The sequence below is a fragment of the Phodopus roborovskii genome, unplaced genomic scaffold, assembly GCF_943737965.1.
Source record: "Phodopus roborovskii unplaced genomic scaffold, PHOROB, whole genome shotgun sequence".
NCBI lineage: Eukaryota > Metazoa > Chordata > Mammalia > Rodentia > Cricetidae > Phodopus > Phodopus roborovskii.
In genome coordinates, this window is record NW_026126558.1 from 12,146,435 (window position 1) to 12,170,161 (window position 23,727).

The 23,727-nt window shown below is 42.6% G+C and overlaps 1 protein-coding gene across 1 annotated transcript in view; it reads left to right on the forward strand.

Annotated features, from left to right (window-relative positions):
• Positions 1–17,262: 17,262 nt before the first annotated feature.
• Cdyl2 (chromodomain Y like 2) overlaps positions 17,263–23,727 on the forward strand; it is a 184,017-nt gene continuing 177,552 nt past the window's right edge. The window contains exon 1 of the mRNA XM_051201521.1: positions 17,263–17,721. Within this exon, the coding sequence (XP_051057478.1) occupies positions 17,698–17,721 (24 nt within the window). The 5' untranslated portion in view covers positions 17,263–17,697. The remainder of the gene's footprint in view (positions 17,722–23,727) is intronic.

Consider the following 23,727-nt stretch of genomic DNA (forward strand, 5'->3'; position numbering starts at 1 on the left):
TTGTGGTTCAAGTATTTATTTTAATTATTTGGAATTCTTTCACATAGTATAATGCCTTTTTACTCATTTATTCATTCAGCTATTCATTGATATATCATTAGTGACTCATGAATATTTATTTTATACTTTGACTGTAATCCAATACCACTTGATTTTTTGTTTTTGGTCAATGAGAGTTTTGTAAGTTGGTAGTGCTAACACACCCCATCCCTCTGGAATGATTTTTGGGTATGTTCTTATTTTCTGGCACCATGAGATGGTCTAGGATCATCTTGCCTGTTTCTTACCCATGCCTAGAATTAGCCATTGTTCTAGACCTCTGGTTCTGTTTATTGGAGAACAGTATAAGAAGTCAAGATCTAGGTACTAGATGTGCTCTACATTCCTGGGGCATTTATTATTATTATTGTTAATGTTATTATTAATAATGAGGGGACAGCATATTATAGATCACTGAGGAGGAAATGCAAATTATGAACACATGTGTTTCCTTGTTCTGTAGGCCAAGAGTTTAAATAATAATAACTCATGTGTGAGTTCACATATCTACAACTATTATTGACACATAATCATCTGTCTCCATGTTAAACTAGACATGTTATGTTCATGCTAATGTTTTTGGCTCTAATTCACAACCATGAAAAAGTCATTGCAGATCTCTCCCATTGCCTCTCTGTAGACTCCCACTTCAGAACTTTGCTTCTAAAAACATTTTCTTGAAAATAAATACTCCTAAATCAGGGTAGTGGTACAACTTGTAATTACAACACCTTGGAGAAAAAGGCAGAAGGATCAGGACTCTACAGTTATCTTTGGTTACATAGAAAGTTTGAGGCCAGAGTGGGCTCTGTGAGACCCTATCTCAAAGAAATAGACAAAGGAACAAACAAGTATTCTCTAATATTTCCTAATTCTGCAGATTTGTCCATGATTATTCATAATATATTTGTGGCAAAGCATATGGAAAATTCAATGATGTCTATGAAATAATCCAACATATTCTAGATTCAATAACTTTTTTTTTGAGATAGGGCTTTAGTTTTGATAGGGCTCAGGTTAACTTTGAACGTGCTGGTTGCCTAGGTATCCGTGAACTGTCAGTCTTCTTGTCTTAGCCTTTGTCATGCTGGGATTACAGACATGTGTCTGATTTTATAATGTAATGCATACACTCACACACACACACACACACACACACACACACACACACACACACACACACACAAACACTTTTATAAATAAAACTGTGACCCCACTAGACAAACTGTTTGTAATCTCAATTTCCTTCTCAGTGATCTATAACATCTGTCTCTTCATTATTAACTATTCTTTTTAAAGGTCATGATTACAATTTCCTGCAGAATATTAACCTTTAATTATAGAAATTTAAATATTAGTAATTTTTGGTAATATAAATAATGATAGCATACTTCTTAGCATAAGACATTATGGATGCACATGATCCTTTTATTTAGACTATTTTGTGGAAGCTAAACTGCCAGGCCCTAAATTTAAATATTAGTAATTTTTGGTAATATAAATAATGATAGCATACTTCTTAGCATAAGACATTATGGATGCACATGATCCTTTTATTTAGACTATTTTGTGGAAGCTAAACTGCCAGGCCCTAAATTAGAGACATTTTGAGTCATATGACAAGTAATGTCAAACTTCTAGGAAAGGTAGGATTAATTAAGTTTCTACCCAAATTATCTATGAGCTAATTTCTATATATTATCAGGAATATTGAATATTAGAATAAAAAATTTAAACAATCCATTGATTAATTAAAATGACATCTCCTAGTTGTTTTATTGTATTTTTTTAATTATAAGAGAATTTATGTAGCTTAATTTTTAAGTTGTCTATTTCTATTTCATTATTTCTATATTGCCTGGTAGTACCTTTCCTAATTTTTTATGAGTTGAGAAGTTTTTATTTTTTCAAGTAATATTCTAATTTTGAAATAAGTATATACTCAACATAGAAAACTAAGAAATACAGAAAAAGATGTCAGGATGGCCGAGCGGTCTAAGGCGCTGCGTTCAGAAATACAGAAAAAGACAAATAAATAATTACTCATGATCTTATCACCTATTCTTAGCTTGTTCTCATTTTCATCATAATAGATGCTGTGATCTGAATCAATGTATTGAATTAGGGAACGATTTTCTCATGAGGGTGAGATCTTTGTGAGTGGGATTAGTGACCTTCTACAATGTGGGGATACAGTGACAAGATACCATGCATGGACCAGGAAGTGAACAGTTGCTTCCTACTGCATCTGCATCTTCCAGAACTGTGAGAAGTAAAGGTTTCTTGTCTATAATTGACTTATGGTATTTTATCATATGAGCTCATAGGGACAAAGACAATGAGTCTTTTTATATTATTTTATATGTGGTTAATTTAAAAATTAGCCTATAGTATCATTTGTTTTATAGCTTGCTCATTACTCCTTTAATGGTACACCGGCACTATCTCCTAAGCATCTGTATAATGGACTCATCCAGGTTTAAAGGAAAGGCCTCTTGGGAATGTGTGTCTGGACATCTTTGGGAGGTTTCTACTCATCAGGAAGTCTGACTCCACTCTGCTAGACCCTAGTCTGATCTCCAGTTCTACAATACCATTCTCCATGCCACAGCATCCCCACCTCCTGGAAGTGTGTTTGGTTATGGCCATTCTTTTAGCAAGGACATAGATATTCAGCTTTATTCCCACATCCTATCTGCACACATGGCCGGTCTTTAAATTTTTAACAGTATAATGGAGACAATGCCAGAGACTGTATAAAGATCTTGAGCTATAACCAGAGAAACTGGATATAGAGAAAGGGCATTCACTTGCCCAGTTAATTTCCAGGTCCACAGGTCCCAGTTTCTGTTTCCAGGTCTCTCTAGCTGGAAGTGGAGGTTGGTGCTGCTTCCTTGGCAGGGTGCTCTTAGAGCACTCCATGACAGTGCTTTTTACTCTTTTTTCTTGTTTCCTTTTTCTTGCTATGATAAAACACTCTAAGCACCTGGAAAATAGGTGTATGGATGGAGTATTAGGAGTTCAAGGCCATCCTCTGCTGTGCTGTGAGCGAGCCTGTACTACATGTTCTAGTGTTAATTAGATGTGGTGGAGGAATTATTGCTACATTTAAGAAAATAATTATGGCATTCATTCATGAGATGATATGATGTCTGGGGCTTTCTTCAAAAGACCCTAAAGATGGCATGGGACAATAGAGATGAACTCAGTGTCATTGACCTCGGTTCCTGTCCTGTGTAGTGTTTACAGATGGAGTCTCTGTAGTGTCCTATTAACTTTGGCACAGATTTAGAATTTTTCATTGTTAAGAAGGCAAATAAGAAGGAAAAAAGAAAGAGGGAGAAAAAAGAAGAGATTGGGGGACAAGAAAAAAAAAAAAAAGAATAGGAAGGAAAAGCCCTTGGTAGTGTTCCTCCAACCCTTGCTGTTCAGCGTTCAGCCAACAGCTCACAGTAAGTGCTGCTTCCGTGTCCCTCCTGAACAGAGACTCCCTGGGCCAACAGTAGGGATGTTTACCTTCTATGACTTGGAACAAAACAGCCTGAGTCTGCTAAGAAAATAAACATTTTTATATCCTCTCAAAGATGCAACTATACCCTCCATGTTGACTGCAGTTCATGAAGAGTATACCAGGCATCCTTAGGGTCCTGGGAGTTTTCCAAAAATCCCTGTGCATTCCTAACAGTTCTGCTGTGTTCTGGCATTTCACTCCTGAGTGCCAAGCAACGAACAGAGGGATTTCTAGAAGCATGTGGCTCTAGATAACACTATTGTTCTGATAATTAATGGTTTGTGTTTTTCTCTCTCTCCTTCCCTCCCTCACTCCCTCCCTCCAGTCTCCTCTCCATCCTCAATTCAGATGCAGGTGGCATTTGTTATAGCCACTTATGGGTGTGGTTCAGTCTCATGATGCAGCTGATGCAGTGCGCACCCACAGAAATTACATTTTGATATTTCTGCAAACAGGGATGTTGAGTTCACACATTTAACCCCATGTTCCATTTAATTACACAGACAAACAACTGAGAAGTTGACATTCTTTTCTTCAACATCTATTCACTTCCCATCCTAAGATTTCAAGGCTACAGGGCCAATTCTTAGTCAAGGCACAGAGCCAAACATTGGGTTTTCTTTCTCTCTTGCTGCCTTTGCCAAGGTGAGTCTGGGCCTTCATGTCTTTGTGTGGTGTGTGTGTGTGTGTGTGTGTGTGTGTGTGTGTGTGTGTGTGGTGGGTGGTGATGAAGGGTGTAGGGGTGTGGTGTGTAGTGTAGACACACTCATTTGTGTATAGTGTGTGGACACCAGAGGTTCACAAGGTGTAGACTCATTTAAAGCCCTTTACCTTATTTTTAAAGATGGCCTATTATCAAAACTAAAGTTTACCATTTCATTCAGATTAATTGTTTTACAAGCACTGAGATCAGCTATCTCTTCCCGTTTTAGGCCTGGAGCATTAGAAATATGCTACCACACCCAGCATTTATATGGGTTCAGAGATCCAAACTGAGGTCCCCAGGAATGTGCAGCAAGTACCTTCCCAAATGAGCTGTCTCCCTGTCCTTCTTGGACCTTCTTAAGGCAATAGAAGTTCCACTTACCTGTTGCACAGCATGTCCTAGCTTTCCTTCTTGCATTTTTCTTTTGTTCTTTTTTTTCATTTTACATACTAACCCCAATTTGCCCTCCCTCCCTTTCTCCTGCCTCCTACTTTCCCCCTTCCAACCCTGTCCACACCTCAGAAGGAGTAAAGCTTTTGGGGAGTCAACAAAATCTGGCATACCAAGTTGAAGCAGGACCAAGCTCCTCCCCCCTGTATCAAGGCTGAGCAAATTATTCCACCATAGAGAATGGGCTCCAGAAAGCCAACATGCACCCAAGATAGTCCTGGTCCCACTGCCAGGTTCCCCACCCAAGGTCAAACCATATAACTGTCACCCACATTCAGAGGGCCTAGTTTAGTCCCATTCAGGTTCTCTAGTCCATACTTCACGACTTCCCACTAGCTTAGGTCAGCTGTCTCTGTGGTTTTCCACATTATATTCTTGACCCACCTTGTTCATATGACCCCCTCCTCCCTCTCTTCAGCTGAACTCTGGGGGCTCAGCCTCGTGCTTGGTTATGGGTCACTGCATCTGCCTCCATCAGTTACTGATGTAGGTTCTATGATGACAATTAGTGTAGTCACTAATCTGATTAGAGTGCTGTTCAGGCACCTTGTCCGCTATTGCTAGGAGTCATTCTTGTGGATTCCTGTGAATTTCTCTAGTACCAGGTTTTACCTAACCTCATAATGGCTCCCTCAAGATATCTCTTTCATTGCTCTCCCCCTCCCCCATTCCCTCAATTTGGCCTCCTTTTACTATTTGCAGATGATATGATAGTATACACAAGTGGCCCCAAAATATCTACCAGGGATGTCATACTGCTGATAAATACTTTCAGCAGTAATGTGGCAGGGTACAAGATTAACTAAAAAAATCAAACCAAACCAAACCAAACCAAACAAAACAAAACAAAATACCAGTAGTACTCCTATATACAAATGATAAATGGGCTGAGAAAGAAATCAGAAAAATATCACCCTTTATAATAGCCATAAATAACATAAAATATCTTGGGATAACTCAAACCAAACAAGTGAAAGACCTGTATGACAAGAACCTTGAGTCTTTGAAGAAAGAAATTGAAGAAGATATCAGAAAATGGAAAGATCTCCCATGCTCTTGGATAAGGAGGATCAACATAGTAAAAACAGCAATCTTACCAAAAGCAATCTACAGATTCAATGCAATCCCCATCAAAATCCCAACACAATTTTTCACAGACCTCAAAAGAATAATATACAACTTCATATGGAAAAACAAAAAACAAAACAAAACAAAACAAAAAACAAACATAGGATAGCCAAAACAATCTTGTACAATAAAGGAACTTCTGGAGGCATCACCATCCCTGACTTCAAGCCCTACTATAGAGCCATAGTAATAAAACCAGATTGATATTGGCATAAAAACAGACATGTGGATCAATGAAGTAAAATTGAAGGCCCTGATATTAATCCACACACCTATGAACACCCGAGTTTTGACAAAGAAGATAAAATTATACAATGGAAAAAAGAAAGCATCTTCAACAATTGGTGCTGGCATAACTGACTTTCCACATGTAGAAGAATGAAAATAGATTCTTATCTATCCCCATGCATAAAATCTAAGTCCAAATGGATCTCAACATAAATCCAGCTATAATGAATCTGATAGAAAAGAAAGTGGCAAGTAGCCTTAAATGCATGGGTTCAGGAGACCACTTCCTAAATATAACACCAGTAGCACAGACTCTGAGAGCAAGAATAAATAAATGGGATTTCCTGAAACTGAGAAGTTTCTGTAAGTCAAAGGATACAGTACATAAATCAAAATGGCAGCCTACAGAATGGGAGAAGATCTTCATCACTTCACATCTGACAGAGAGCTGAACTCTAAAATATATAAAGAACTCAAGAAACTAGACACTAAAATACCAAATAATCCAATTAAGAAATGAGGCACATATATAAACAGAGAATTCTCAACAGAAGAAACTCAAATGGCTGAAAGACATTTACGATATTGCTCAACATCCTTAGCCATCAGGGAAATGTAAATCAAAACATCTCAGATATATCATCTTACACCTGTCAGAATGGCTGAGATTAAAACACCAATGACAGCTTATGCTAGATAGGATGTTGAGAAAGGGGAACACTCCTCCATTGCTGGTGGGAGTGCAAACTTTTACAGCCACTTTGGAAATCAGTATGGTGGTTTCTCAGAACACTGGAAATCAAACTTCTTCAAGACCCAGCAATACCATGGTTGGGCATATACTCAAAGGATGCACAATCACATTTGCTGAACTATGTTCATTGGAGCACTATTTGTAATAGCCAGAACCTAGAAACAACCTATGTACCCATCAACTGAAGAATGAATAAAGTAAATGTGGTACATTTATACAATGGAGTATTATTCCAGGGTAAAAAAAAATGACACTTTGAAATTTGCAGGCAACTGGATGGAACTAGAAAAAAAAATCCCAAGTGAGGTAACCCAGACCCAGAAAGTCAAACATTGTATGTACTCACTCATAAGTGAATATTATACATAAAGCAAAGGATAACCAGGGCACAATCCACAACCCCAGAGGAGGCGGGTAAAAAGAGTAACCCTAAGAGGGACAAAAATGGAGGGCCCCAGGAAGGGAAAATAGTTAAGATCTATCTCCTGGGTAAACTGGGAGAAAGGTAGAAGGGAGGGGATGGAGGATGCACGAGGGACCAAGAATTCCTTCTTTCATTTATAACAGAGGATCCACATGAAATGGTACAGCAACCTAAACCATTGAGTCCTGCCTGAGATGCTTGTAAGGGATGACCAGTTCACCTCATTACCAGAATCTCTGGTCTCTGGAGTTCAGGATTAAGGTGGAAGACGGTCTTGATTGATTTTCTGGCAGGCCTTGACTCTTTGTTCTTCCTCCCTTCATTCTCAGCCAATCTTCTACCCCAACTATCTGTGTATTTTCTACCTCCATCTTCACCTCACTCCATCTGCCTTCAAGGTTTTTAAGGCCCTAAACATTAACCCTTTGTGGGGCAGCAGGGGTTCTCCCAGTGAGAGCCTGAGGGAGAGAAGCAGGAAAGGTGAGTGATGGAAGGGGAGGATGGTTTTAGGCATCCCACTCTAACCATCTTTTTTTCGTTCCTTCTACCTCTAGCATAGTTCCCCCCCCAGTTATAGTTCTCAGTACCTAACTTAGCTTCTCTCATTTATCATCACTTCATACCTATGCTTAACTCTCTCAAGACCTTCTCCTTTTATTAACCCCCTACTGAATAAACCAAATGCTAGCCTTGGTTGAGCCCAGCACCCACTTGTCCAGCCTGTCCTTGTGCCGCAGAATGTGTCTGGAAAAGTTACAAGCATGGTTACTACTCCAAGTGATCAGACATTGGATTTATGATTACAAATATCCAGTGGTCTCTCGGCTCCTCCCCACCATGCTCTTATGCTTTCCTAGCCAACTATGCTATTCTCTTAAAGTTGACTTTCCATGTCCTTTAATTTATCCTCAGATAGACAACACTAGAAAAGCCATTTATTCCTATATCTAAATACGGACACCTTTGGAAGTGAACAACATCTCTATTGAAGTTTTATGGGGGAGCAGAGCAAATAAGTCAGTGTTGTTCCAGGAAAATTGCATCCCTTGTCTGGTTTCTATTCTTCTTTCTCTCTTCCATCAGATGATTTTATGGCTTACCTCATGGAGAATATTGAAATAATAAAGGACAGTGCTAATCTGCCAACTGACTTCCTCTGCAGCCTGCTGTAGACATTCTTTGTCCTCCCAGGTGATAGTGTGTTAGCTGCCTGTGGCAGCCATAACAAATGGCAACAAATGTGATGGCTCACTTCAATAAAAGTTTATTCTTTGCGTTATGGAGACTGGAAGGCTGAAATCAAGTTGGTGGTAGGGCCATGCTCCATCCCAAACCTTTGGGGAAGAACGCTTCTTTGCCTCTTCCAAGCATCTGGTAGCTACTGGCATTCCTTGCCTGCAGATGTATTGCTTCAGTCTCTGCCTCTATTGCCATAAGTCTCTATGTATCTCTATATAACATACAAGATTTCTATGTTATCTTATTAGAAGACTACTACTAAGGGTAGCAAGACAGCTCAGTGGATAAAGGCATTTGTTGGCAAACCTGACAACCTGAGTTCAATACCCAGGATCCATATGGTGTAAGAAAAAAAAAAACTAGAATCTCTTCTCTGATGTCCACATATACTCTATGGCATACGTATACCCTACCCTGAACAAATAAATGTAATAATAATAAAAAGACAGACACTAATTATTTGATTGGAGCTTTCTTAGAATTTCAGAGGTTTAGTCCATTACCATTATGGTGGAGAGCATGGCAACATGCCTGACATTGAATTTTGAATCCTTAAAGCCCATCCCCAGTGACATGCTTCCTCTAACAAAGCCATGCCTCATAATCCTTCTAATCCTTTGAAAGAGTTTTGCTCCCTGATGACTAAGCATTCAAAATATATGCGCCTATATGAGCAATTGTCATCCAAACCACCATACTCCATTCCCTGGCCCCAAAGTCATATCATGATATAGAGATGTACTTAGATTTAGTCCAACTTCAAAAGTCCCCATAGTCTACCAGTCTTAATATTGTGGAAAAGTCTAAAGTTCAAAGTCTCTTCTGAGACTCTTATAATTCTCTTAACTGTCACTAACCCCCCTGTAAAATCAAAATTAAAAACAAAACAAAACAACAACAACAACAACAAAAAACAAACCTAACAGATCACATACTGTTAACATATAGTGGCACAGGATAGACATGACCATCCCAAAAGGGAGTAAAGGGGCTTAGTGAGGAAATACTGGACCAAAACAAGACTGAAATCCATCAGAACAAACTCCAAATTCTGCATCTCCATGCCTAATGTTGAAGTGCTCCTCAGATCTCCAATTCTTTTCAGCTTTGTTGACTGTAACACACTTCTCTCTTTTGGGCTGGTTCCACTCCCAGTTAGCAGCTCTCCTCAGCAGGTATTCCACAACTCTGGCATCTCCAACATCTTGGGGTCTCCAACACAATCCAGGCTTCACCTTCATAGCCTCATATAATGGCCTCACCAGGCCTCCAGGCAGGGACACTCTTGACATATTCCTGGCCTTAATGACTTTCCTTAGGTGTGGAGGGAGATTTCATATCCCCTTTCTTACATTCTCAATTTTAAAGCCAGAACCACATAATAAAAGCTGCTGAACCCTGCTGCTTGCTGAGATTGGAACATGGACCCCCCTTGTTCCATTACATTCATCTCAGCTTTGTGTTGTTAGTTTCCATTAATGCTTAAGCGGTTCTTTAATTCTGTTTCACAAGTTAGAAGCTTAGCTGTGTGGAGTATTGGCCTAAGGTCACTACTTCCTTTATTCCGTTTAGTATCAGGCTGTTCTTTAATTTATTTTTTAATCTCCTTGAGCACTGTTCTTAGCTCCATTCCACTTCCTAGTGCTCCTTTTCTCCTCAAACTGTACATTTTGTATTTTTCCTTTCTCAGTTTGCTCCTTTTCATTACAGATTCTGAATAAGATTGGCCACTAATAACCATATGACACAGTTAATACTATGCTATCTTGAAATCTCCTCTACTAACATCATTAGTCTAAAACTCTTTAATTTAACCTCAGGTACATTTTTCAGGACAAAGGGCAAAAATGTAGCCACATTCTTTGCCCAAATATCACAAGAATGGTCTCTAGGCCACTTACTAATATTCTTGAACCAGGTCTTCATTACTCTCAGGATCACTGTCTCCAATGCTCCTACTAGGATGGCCCACTTAGCCTCATTTAAAGCCTTCAACTACTTTCCTAACCCAAAGTCCCAAAGTCCACATTCTACCAATGAGCAGCACAATCAGGCTTGTCATAGCAATACCCTGCTCCCTGGTACTGGTACCAACTTCTGTTTTAGTCACTATTGTATTTCTTTGAAGAGACACCACCACCAAGGCAACTATTATGAAAGACAACATTTAATTGGATCTGGCTTACAGTTTCAGAGGTTTAATACATTATATTATCATCACAGCAGGGAACATGGTAACATACTACAGACATAGTGCTGAAGCAGTAGCTGAGAGCTACATTCTGATCCATGAGGGTGGGTGGGGGACAGACAGACAGACAGACAGACAGACAGACAGACACACACACACACAGAGAGAGAGAGAGAGAGAGAGAGAGAGAGAGAGAGAGAGAGAGAGAGAGAGCGCCTAGGCCTGGCTTAGTCTTTTGAAATCTCAAAGCCTATGCCCTAAGAAGGGTCAACTTCTTCCACATCCCTGTAGTCCTTTTAAAGAATTTCATTTCCTGGTGCCTAAACATTTAAATACATGAGCCTATGGGAGTGGTTCTTTTCAAATAACTACACTATCTTAACTAATTTTATCTGAGAACAAGGTTGTGTTCTGAGGTTCTAGGTGGATGTGAATTCTCTCGTAAGACATAGTTCAGTACCATGCAGATAGACTGTGGGCTCCTCAGTCTGCCAACATTAGCCTTCTACTCCTGCTCTTGATTGAAAGATTCAAGACTCTTGTCCCTGTAATTCTCCCTTCTATTGTGTGATCCTTTCCTCACACTTATTACATCATTTGCACTATTGTACAAAAGACCTGTGATAACCTCTGTATTAAAAACCCTTCCCACATTCAACACACCCACCACCTACTGACCCACTTCCCTGCTTGTCATCACTACAGGACTTGGATGAACCACCTGTGCTTGTCACCTGCATGTCCTTGTTGCCAAGGTTTTCTTTCTCAACCCAAGCCATTCTAGTTTCCAACTGACCTATGCTATGTTGTCAGGTCCCATACATACCTTACACAACCTATAACCATTAGTCCTGCTCTTTGTCTCTGTCCCTGTCTCTGTCCCTGTCTCTCTCTGTCTCTCTGTCTCTCTGTCTCTCTCTAACATACACACACACACTTGGATCAGAGTAGTCTGTTGGTAAGTTCCTACCTCTGTCATTGCTTCTTAGTCTCCATTTTTGCCTCCCTTTCTCTTCCTGACATCTTATTCTCAAGAGATTTGGGATTCATTCCAAGCTCCTTCTGCTCCAGGCCCATGCTCAATCTCAGGGACCAAGCTGTCTGGCTTCCTTGCATCCCATAGAAGTTTCCACACATTTCAAATGCTTTCCTCCTCCTCCTTGCTCAGAAGTCTGTTGCTCATCTCCACACTGCTGAACCAGAGGTGTTGCTTTCTTCTCACCTGGTCCTATTGCCACCTACAAATGATGTCCCAGTTTCCTCCATCTTAGTAAACATCACTTCTATTTACCCAAAGGTTCAGATCAAAGTTGTAGGACTTCCCTCACTTCTTCAGATGCTGTGTCAACCATATTTCTTCATTGTTGACAGCATATTCTGGGGTCCCCATCCCTAGGACCTCATATATGCCCCACATCACTCTTGTTATTTGGAGCCAACAGGCCATGTCATGCCACTTAGTTTGTTCACCACTGGTCATTGCTGGCACTCCCATGACATTCCTTGTCCTTTAATTTGATCCTCTCTCACATGGTTTGGCTTTCTGCTCATATGCCACCATCTTAGTGCGGCCTTATCCATGCACCTTATGAAAACTGGTGACATCTTGTCCCTGCACACCCGTCTTGGCTCCTCTCTTCCTCTTTACCCAGCCTCACTGGTCTCCTAGTTCTCGTCCTTATTTGAAATAAGAGCACATTAGCTACAGTTTGTCTTATTATATTTTAATTGGTTTGTTGTTTTCTGTTGTTTTCATTGTTTGCTAAGCACTGCGAAGGTAGGACATTTCATTTTGTATTAATAATGCCTAGATTAGTGTTAGCTATGGAATAAGACTGAATTTACTTCAACCACCATTTGTGGAAATAAAACCTTTTAATGTTAATACTGAAAATCAAGTTTAATTGGTGGTAAGGGTTCCTTCATGTCTTGAAAACAATATTCTTTTTGAAGGTCTTATTGGATTTACTGTCCCCTTTTAGGAATCTTGAACCTTTAAGGACATTACTGAGACATACCTCAAGCTTGAAATTAGTTAATAGTAGTTGTCATAGTAATGTATCAGTAACTGTTGTCCAACACTTATTAGTGGCAGGTGCTTTGTGGATATCACCACATTTAATTCCTAAAACACATCAATGGGCTGTCAACTTCTGATGGGTGTGAGGATTTTAAAATCAGGAAGTTTTTTGATAGTTTCCTTTTAAAGGGTAGAGCCTATTCTATTCCTCTTGAGTTGCCTTTGGAGACTCAATTCCAAAGGGCAAGATACAATGAAGAGGCAGTGTTTGGTGATCATGGTGAGATATTCAAATCTTTGGATCTTCCTTCCTGTACTCTAGCACTGGTCAGCCTGATGCTTAGTTTCCTCATCTTTGAGGGAAAAACTGGATATATCTCTGATGATATGTCCAGTTGTTCAGTAGGCCCATGCCAGCCAGTCATTTCAGTAGCAACATCAGGTAGGCTTCCTAGCAGTGGCAGGTACATCAGATGGGTTACTGTCCCATGATCTGAATGTTGTGCTGGATTCAGGCTGTCTTTGCTTCTTTTCTGGCTGCTATAATAAAATAGCCCAACAACATCAGTTTAAAGGGAGGAAACATTTCTTTTATCTCCCAGTTCAAGGGACTGTCCATCATGGAAGGGAAGCTAAGGCAACAGGAGTTGGAAGCAGATGGTTAGATTATGTTCCTAATCAGAAGAAACAAATGGATGTGTGAATGTTAGTGTTTAGCTTGCTCTCAACATTTTATACATTCCAGGATTCCTTGCCCAGGGAATGCGCCTGTCCACAATTAAAATGAGTCTTTCCACATCAATGAACATGATCAAGATTATTCCCCGTAGACATACCCACAGGCCCATCTTCCAGGTGATTGTAGATTCTGTCAGGTTGACAATTAATGATAGTTATCACAAGGACAAAGATGAGAATGATGTTAGGGCAGTCAAGCAGCCATAGGGCAGGACCCCTGGCCCAAAAGTTTCAGCTTCCTGACAGCAGCTATGTGGGAGATCATCTTGGAGGCAGGTGCTCCAGCCCTATTCAAGCCTTAATGACAGCAGGACTACTAAACTTTTTGACTGGCATCTCCTAGATCTGAACCACCAAGCAAGCTGCCACAGTTCATGTCATGAAACTATATGGATTCATAAATGCATTCACAAATGCATCTTGCATTGAGCCATTGGAGCTGGGGAATATTTAGTACACTGGAATACATTCACATACAGGGTATGTCTAGATATGGAAGCACACAGAGATGATAAGCTTGCATCACACATGGATGCAATGATGTAAGAGTCAGAGAGCCAGTGTGTGGAAGAGTCCCGACGCTCAACCAATGAGCACCAGAGGGCAAGGGGATGCCTCATGCTAGAAAGACAGTATTGCCTCTGACAGGGCAGTGGGGCCAATCCCTCCTTGGCTAGTAAACGGGCTGATTTTGCTTTATTGTAAGGTCATGCTTGGCAGCTACCTCCTTCACTTTCAACTTCCCATTTTGTCCCAGATTAGTTCCAGCATACAGTGAGCATCAGTCTCTCCATCCATCTTTCCATTGTATCCCTGCCATTTCTTTGCACTCATCTCCACTTTCAATCATGTAATTTTGATTAAACTGCCAATCATCATATCCCTCTGCCTCCCAGGCAGTCTTGTGACTTACGCCTGGCCAATCATAGTGTACGGTCAGTGACTGACTATAGTGATTGGGCCAAACAAATTGTGAATGGGGTTATGGGCCAATCAGAGACATCGCTTGGGATTTATAAATACCCTGTGAGGTGAGGGGAGCTGACACTGACAAGTGGCAGCAGAAAGCTTATCTTCAACAAACAAAACATCAGCTTCCAGAAAGTAGCGAAAGCTACCTCCTATTCCTTGTGACCTTGATGCCAGCTTGTCTTGAAAGTGACTCCACCCTTTCTGAACCTGCATGAGTCAAGTCAAGAGACTCTTATTGGAAGTGGGTTTCACTGGGTTTTCTGTCGCTTGTCCTTGAGCAGTTTATGGTTAGTTGGAAGGGTCTACCCTAGTTTGTGGGAGATGGCAGCACTCTCTCACTTTGCACCTGTCATCTGAAGAATTTGGAGCAGCACTGTCCAAAGGGTAAAGACCCTTCCCCCTTTCAGCCTGAGGAAGCATCTGTCTTTCCTGGAAGCCAGCATGGCCTGGGGAAATAAACTCAAAATAAAATAATGTAGTGATGGTGGGTGGTTCAGCCACAGTCCCAAACCTTAGTCATCTGTGTATCCTTTCTTTCCTTAGCTGCTCACCCCTCCCCCAGTTCTTGATGCTCACACATCCTGTTAGTCACCAGGTCCTGTTGATCTGGATCAAATGCTTGGTGGAAGTAGGTGGAGCAGCCATAATGGAAGTTAAATGACTTCTTCCTTGGGGGCATCTGGCAAGTCCAGGTTTACATCTTTATTTTATTGCTACCAGGGAGGACCACATAACTGGTCTCCCTACCCCTCAATTCAATCACTTGTTGGCTCTCCCTCCCATATTTCCTCCTGTTGCCACATGCTTTGACTGATGCAACTTTTCTTTTTTCTTTTCTTTCCTTTTTTCTTTTCTCTCTCTCTCTTTTTTTGGGGGGGGGGGATGCTCACTGTTCTGTTCCATGGCGGACTTCTCGGCTTAGTGTTCAAGACCCCCGTGAGCTCACTGGCATTCGCCAGCCATTCAAGGTCACTTTTGAATCTTACATTTCTCCTATTGCAGAACTTCCTGCCATCTACCTTACCTCCTTGCCCAGACAGAAGCCTAGTCTCTTCTCTGTGAGTTCTCAAGATTCTTGTCCTTATCTCAATAAAATGCCCTGAACATGCTGCTCCTCTATTTGTATCCACTTCCTTAAACCCAGAGAACCATTCTAAATTAGGGATTTTCAAATTTCATTCCCAGGGAGAATTTGAGCATAACAAATTGTGGGTATGTGTTACCCCACCCCAAAGTACTGGTTATGTTTTACAATTTGACTTAGCATATTACGCCAAATCTGGTTTCTTTCTTGCCATCCCTTTCCAAATTAAATTCTCAGTGTATGTAATTTGGTGGCATGCCAATTTACCCAACAACTGAGGCACATTCACATTTGTTTTGCTACCAGTTGACTTAGAGGTACTTAGTATTAATTGCATTATTTAAAACAGTAGCCATTGGGAAATACCCTAAGGGTTGTGCTAATTCCTACCATTTCTAACCAAATGCATGCCTGTATTTATCCCCCCACCTTCCCCATTTTCTCCTCACTACTTTAATACTGAATTTTCAGTTGATATTGGAACACAATGCTGTTTTGACATACCCCAACAAGCACTGATTCTGGATCTCTCTCCACCAGCAGTTGTGATAAAAGTTTGTGGTATTCAGACAAGCCCTTGTCATGCCCCTCTCCAGGAGGAGAAGTCAGGGTTCAGATTATGACATAACTCAGTTTTCCTGAGTTCCCTGGGGATGGACAGGCCACAATGCCACAGGTACATGCATCTTCCATGGTGCTCATACACGGGCACCGTTTAGAAAGGGCAACAGGTGATCTTCCCACTGTGCTGCAAACAGCAAATGACCGTAGGAGGATATAGCTTATTATGCCCATCATACATTTGGATCAGAAAAAGACAAGGTGGACACCGGAGCTTGTGTCTCCCTCCAATTTCAGAACAGTCTGTCCAGGTTCTGAGATAGCTGTGTTAATACATAAGGAGAAGCTTTTTAGCACAAGGGTGACCATACATAAAGGATTTTTTTTTTTTTTTTTTTTTTTAGAAAGAGATAACTTCCCCTATTCCTCCCCCTGGCTCTCTGTAGCCCAGTAGTAGTGGCAGCACCGTTGAGACATATAAGGAGCCCTCCTTCTCTTCCTGAGCTGCCCCTTCTCTTTCCCCTGGGATTCAAAGTCCATTGCGGGCTGGGTCTCACTGTTGGCGGTAGATACGTGCAGTTGGGTGGACTTTGGGAAATGTTTGTTGATTAACTGGTGATTGACTGGATAGTGGGGCAGGAAGCCTGCTTAAGGAGGGCCATCCCTGGCCCTAGTGGGAAGGGGCCACTATGTCCTGGCTTTCCATGGATCCTGTGGATGGGCCACTTCATCTCTCTTTTTAAAACCCATCCTGGAAACAAGGGCCCCTTTAGCTCCGAGGGACCAAGTCTCCTAAGACCTTGCCCAGTCCCCTCCTCTGGAAGAAGAGTAGAGTACCCCCGGAGCAAGAAGCAGGACCAAAGAGGGGCTCCCTTCCCTGCGACCTGCATGTAGAGACCTGCCTCCAAGACTCTCCTTCGCAGCTCGGGCAGGTCATGCGGGGTGGGCACCTGGCCGGGCACTCTCGGGGCCCTCTGGGGGCTCTCGGGGCTGCAAGCGCGCGGTCGGGCTCGGGAACGGTCTCGGGCTCGGCCCGCGGTGGCCGCCTCCCCCTCCGCCCCGGGGGCCGGGCCGGGCTCCTGGGAGGCGGGGACTCGCCCAGTGGCAGCAGCGTCCGGGCGGGCGGCGGGCGCGGGGTGGCTTCCTGCAGGCGGCGCCGGGGCGAGCCTAGCCCTGCATTCACTGGCCTTGAGACGCGGAGGGCCCGGGCGCTCGGGGGCCCCGTCCGAGGCTTGGGGCGCGCTGCGCAGCCGTCGGTCGCCGCTGCCCGCGCTTGTGTGTCGCTGCAATTGCCACGGCCGCCGCCGGTTACGCCAGCCCCGCCGCCGCCCGCTCCGATTCTGCGCACAGGCGGCCCCCAAGCCTGTCATTCTGCAAAAACACAGTTTACTCAACACGCCGCACACACACTCGCGCGCGCGCGCACACACACACACACACACACACACACACACACACACGCACACATACACACACACACACATACGCACACACACACACTCTCTCTCTCTTTCTCGCGCGCGCGCACACATACACGCACGCACACACGCGCTCACGCGCGCGCGTAGCCCGGGCCCCCCGCGCGCACACGCACGGGAGCGCGCGAGCGAGCAAGACGCGCACACCCGGCGAGCCAAGTTCCGCAGCCTGGCATGGCTTCTGGGGACCTTTACGAGGTACGGGGACGCCGGGGCGCGGGCGGCGCCGGGGAACCCGGCCGGGCCAAGCCGGGTGCAAGCAGAGTCCTGAGCCCTCGGGTGGCGGCGCCGGGGATCGGAGGGCGGCGGGGAGACTCGAGGGTGTCGGCGGACCCGAGGGTGGCGGCGGGGACCGGAGGGTGGCGGGGGCCCGGCGCGCCTCCCGCCGCCGCCTCCCGCGGCGCCCGCTCCCTCTTTCTCTTTCTCTCGCGCACACACTCTCTTACTCCATCTACTTTGCGGCCTTGGAGAGGGGAAGGAGGAAGCCGGGCGGAGCCGGGGCGGAGGGAGGGAAGGTAGCGGTCCCGGGGAGGTGCTTGCTCAGCCTCGACGAACCGCCCCAAGTGTGCAGAAAAGTACAGGTAAAAATAAATAAATAAATAAATAAATAAAAAAGAAAGAAAAAAAGAAAAAAAGAAAAAAGTCGCCGCCGGACGTGTGAGGGAATGCGGGGGGCGGCGCTGCGGACGGCTCAATTTAGGGGTGCCGAGCCCCCGGGGGTGCGCGGGTCTCGGCTGGGTGGGGAGGAGAAGATGGGTGATTGCAGCTGAGCCAAGCTCTTGGGGAGGGGGAATGCAAAGGAGACGAGTGCCAGGGCGTGCGGGCTGGGGAGGGGGTGTGCTCAGGGAACACCACTCTTGCCATTCCACGGGGGCCACTGAGTGCCTTCCCCCCTCCCCCCACCTGCTGCCTAGTGCCCCCCTTCTCTGGGCTCAGAAGCTCTCCTTGCAGGGTCTTGGGGACAGTCTCTGCTGGTGTCAAGATTCACAGGGTGAAAGGGGAGCCTCAGAGGGAGCCCCTAGGTGGAACGTGGAAGTTGTATGCTGGTGGTCAGACTTGTCAGGAGACATGAATGTGAATTCTGCTTCCAGCACTCTCTAGCACATTTAGGGGATAATACTTGCCTCCAAGGCCACACAGGTAGCATGGACACTGAATTATTTTGAAATTGGTTCAAAATGTAAGAAGAAGACATCCATCTGTCATCTTTTGAACAATAGAGAAATACCCAAACTCTCTGGGGAGAAAGGGCTTAGCTAGCCTTGGGACCACAACTGTTCTTGCTTGGGATTTGGACCATTGGACAAACAAGAAGCCACCACCAATCCCAGGGGAGGATGCCCTCAGAGGTGGTTCGTCTCAAGAGAAGGTTCTGAATAAAGAAGCCAAAGGGACTGGCCACCCTCTACGAGGAGGCCTGCAGATACTGAAAGAAAACAGTCTCAAGGGCCACTTTGGGCTTCCCATCCCACCCAGTGAATCAGTCATAGTAGCTGCCATTTTTAAGGTTGTCCTCTAAATTTCCATGTAGTTCTAGAACAGGTTGAGTTAACCTTTTGAATAAGAGACTGTAGTGGTAATCTACTGTAAGCTTGGTCCCTGGACTCTCTTGGAAGCCCAAGCTTCCCAGATGGCAGATTTGCTGCCTGGTGTGAGAGGAGAATGGAAGACAGACCAGTGGGCGTCTTGGCTTCCTGAGTATCCAGAGCCTTTGGGATGATTGATGAGGCTCAGGTGGGATCCACGTAAAAAGAAATTGTACCCCATAGTCTTCCTTATCCTTGTGCTGATAGAGAAGCCAAGGTTGGATAGAAACCTGATGAGAAGCTGACAGATGTGGCCCGTGAGGCACCCAAATTCATCACTGTTTTTCAAGATGGTGGGGCAGTTTCTGAAACGAAAAGTCAAAACACAGTGAATTGAAAGTGTTTGACCAAGCTCCCAGAAGTAAAACCAGCCCTCCCAGAACACTGCCAGAAAGTGGATGCCATTTAGAGACAAAACTGACCTGGTTGGGGTCATGAAGTTTTCTCATCGTTGGTGAGTTCTCTTAGGGTTGATGACTGTGTCTAGATGACAAGTGGCCTTTTGAAGACAGGAAGTGGACATCATTGGAGACATTAGTATTTCTCATTTAAAGTCTGAAACTTAAGAACCTTCTGGGGATAATTTCTTGTCTAATGTTCATCTGAAACTGCCATTCTTAACTTTGCTAATTATAGTCACCAGTCTGTGAGGATGGGAGTTTCCACAATGGCCTTCAACTATCTTAGCAACTCAAGAGTGCTTATTGTAGTTCAATAAGCAGGACAATAATAACAATTACTTCTGTGGTGGTAGGTAATTGTATGAGATATAAAATGGTTTTCCTGTGGCCGATTATTTGCACAGCCATTACTAGAAGGGCTAAATTGCATTATGAGACTATAACCAAAGTCAACATTTTTATAGCCTGTGCCTCCATTACATACCATAGACTGAGGGATTTAATTGGTTGTTCAAATTTAACTTAAAAACCAGTAGTGCCAAGTGTACCTCAGTATATATATTTCCAGCTGTAAAACTGTTGTGTGCATTAAAAATAGCCTGTTGATTAAAAAAAATCTGGGCATATTCAGTGCAGTTACAGACCTTAAAGGAAATAAAAAACAGACATTTCTTTCTATATGATGCTATTTCCTTAATTAAATATTATCCTTGAGTGTATGTAAAATGGCTTATCATAACCTTTAACCAATAAACCACATTTTGAGTGGGCTAGGAGTGATGACCTTTGTAATATATGTTCCACCTGGGTGCCTGCTGACATTACCTTTGACCCTTTATGGTGAGGAAAAGGTTTGGATTGCAGAGACTCACCTTCTCTTTGGTGATTTTAGAGACCTCAGTTATAAAGAGCAAGCCTTCCCCGGAGAGTTCTGCTAAGGAGTTGGGTACTGATTTTAAAGACACCAGAATATGAGTTTTGTTTATGTGATGATGCTCTTCAGTCTTGGCGAGGACACCTGGAGCAATCTGTGTTCTGAAGTTTGGATTTTGATGGATTATTCTGTTTTGTTTTGACACCAGAGCCCTCACCCTTTTATGATGCATCATACCAGCTATCATGTATATGAGGGTTATTTCAAATATTGATTGATGTCTTAGGGCAGTGGCTCTAACCTTCCTAATGTCTTGACCTTTTAATACAGTTCCTCATATTGTGGTGACCCCCAACCATAAAATTATTTTCATTGCTATTGAAAAACTGTAATTTTGCTACTGTTATGAAATGTAATGTAAATATCTGTGTTTTCCAATGGTCTTAGGTGACCCCCATGAAAGGATTGTTGCACTCCCAAAGGGGTTGTGGCCCACAGGTTGAAAACTGCTGTCTTAGAGCCAGATATGTCTGGATATAAAATGTAATTCCCCCAGATGAGCTACTAAACATATGAGACATCAGAAATAGTTGTGAGACAGCTTTAGACTGTGATGTGTGTGTGTGCCTTGCCTCATTGATAATTATGAAAAATGTCATTTAATACCTTCAGCTGGAGCAGAACATGTTGTTTGTCTTTTTTCTACAATGCTCTTTATACAGAAACACTCATTTCCTTTTATGTTTATACTATAAATCTGGATCTAGAAGATATTAGAGTTTTCCATCCCTGGAGTAGTCAATCATTTGCTAAGATGGTTGGGTATCAAGAATACATCATCTGTGGCACAAGGAAGCCAATTATCTTGCCTTTTTCTTGCTCCCTAGCTCCTCACACATTTACTTACTCATGACTCTTTATCAGTGAACAGAAAACTGGGTTCAGTAGACACAGAGCACATTGAGTGGTCTTTTGGCATTCTTATGTTGAGTTAACTATTTTTCTTCCCCAGTCCATGATCTTTTGGTGATGGTAATACCATGTTGAAGGCAGGGGTTTTCTCAGGACAACTGATCAGCTCTATCTCACCAGCTGCTCCCAAATAATCACATAGAGACTTAATATTAATTATAAATGTTTGACTGATAGCTTAGGCTTGTTTGCTTCCCTTTTTTTTTTTTTTTTTTTTTTTTTTTAGGTAACTCTTATAACAACTTAAATTCACCCATTTCTGTTCATCTATGTGTTGCTCCAAGGCTCATTTACCTATGTACTTCTCATCCTGCTTGCTCTGTTTCATGGTGTCTCTTCCTGATCGCTGAGACTCTGCCCCTGACCTTCCCAGCATGCTCTCTGCCATTCAGCCATGTCCTAGTTTTGTTTCTGTTGCTAAGATTAAATCCACCAAATCAACTTGAGTGAGGAAAGATACCTTTCCATATTACCCATCATTGTGAGGAAAGCCAGTGTGGATTCTCAAAGCAGGAACCACAGGGCAGGAACTAAATAAACCAAAGACAGTGAGGAATGCTGCTTACTTACTGTCTTGCTCCCTATGGTTTGATCAGCATTTGATCAGCATTAGCTTTCTTTCTTATTTAGTATAGTTTCTGACCTTAAAAGAAATAAAAAAGACATCTCTTCCTACAGGATAGTGTTTCCTTAATTCAATATTATAATTAAGTTTATATAAAATGGCTTATCATAACCAATAAGCTTCTTAGCTTCTTTTTTCTTTTTCTTCTTTCTTTCTTTCTTTCTTTCTTTCTTTCTACCTTTCTATCTTTCTTTCTTTTTTTTTGCATAGTCTATGAGTGATGACCTGTTTTATACAACCCAAGACTATTGTCTTCCCAGGAGTGGAACAACCCACACTGGGCTGAGCCCTTCTACATCAAACACAATGCCTCACAGGCATGCCCACAAGCCAGTCTGTAGTAGGCAACCCCTCAATTGCAGTACCCTTTCCCCAGGTAACTTTAGTCTGTGTTGAGGATGACAAAATATACATAACACACACCATGAATAGGGTGGCCCCAGTTCTTTATCTAGAATTGTACCTTGGTTCCTTTTAGAAAAACTGACTATCTTCCCTCAGAAGGGTGGACTGCATTCAAATCTCCACCATATGGCTTTCCTTGACGTTGAGTGTTGTCTCACATCCCTTGCCCTTGCCTAGTTGACATGAAGGTCAAGGTACCTACCTTGTTGGCAAAATTGTTCAAAGAGGATACTTCGTATGTGAAGTGGCTGAGACGACACTTACTGTGCTGGGGTCTGTGTGTTGATGCTTCCCAAATCTCTGTCTCCAAACAATGGCTGTATCTTTCTGGGTGGGGGAGAGGGAGGTGTGACATACATCTCTCCCTCTTTCTTTATCTTCTGAATTATATATGTACAATTTTATGTGTGTTTGCACAATGTATATAATGTTTTTTTTATTCCAAATATAAACAACAGAATACTTTCCCTTTGTTAAAAGATATTGACTTTAGTTGTAAATGAACCCTACAGAAATGAAAAGGGGTCTCTACTTTGTGTCAAGGTGTGTGCAATCTGTGTTCTACCAAGTTGCACATTAGAAGTAGCAGAGCGTGCTGGGGGAGACAGCACTGGAGCAGATCATGGAAAATGTGTGCAACTTTGTGCCCACAACATTGACTAAGCATCTAATAAATCTAATAGAAGGACATTGGTTGGTGGGTCCCTCATCAAGTCCAGCCATCCTTTACAGTGTTATGGTAGAGATGATAATTCCTAAAAAACACAATTTCTGACAAAATTCAGTCTGGTCCATTGCTTTATTCATTCACCTGAGTGGAGAGCAATGTGGTCAGACTCTTTCATGGGTTCTTCCGACTTTACTATGCAGCTCAGTATGGTGGTGGTGCCACTATATGAGCAACCACTCATTTTCAAGATAGTGATTGAGCACATTTCCAGCCTTATGCTAAGGTTTCCATTCATTGTTCTGTTTCTTTCCCTGTGAGAGTGCTTGCCCATGACTGCTGCAAGTATTAATATTAACAAGTTGAAGAAATGGCATCTCAACTTACCCTACTTTCTTGTGATTATGGTGTCATTTTCCTAATTAATCAATTAGGGCCTTTCTGTCAAAGATATGACTTCTTAAATCTCTGCATACATGTCTTTCAAGGATGATATACCAGTTGAGTTGGAATCTTGGGATCATAGTACTATCTAATGAGTATGAACTAGGTATTTGATTCTCCAGTGGGGATACATTGGCTTTTTAAAAATCAGATTTTTACATTATTCTTTACTGTATAAGGTGATTTCTTCAAGGCCTTAAGCTAACCTTGAAGGACTCTTGTAGCCTGAT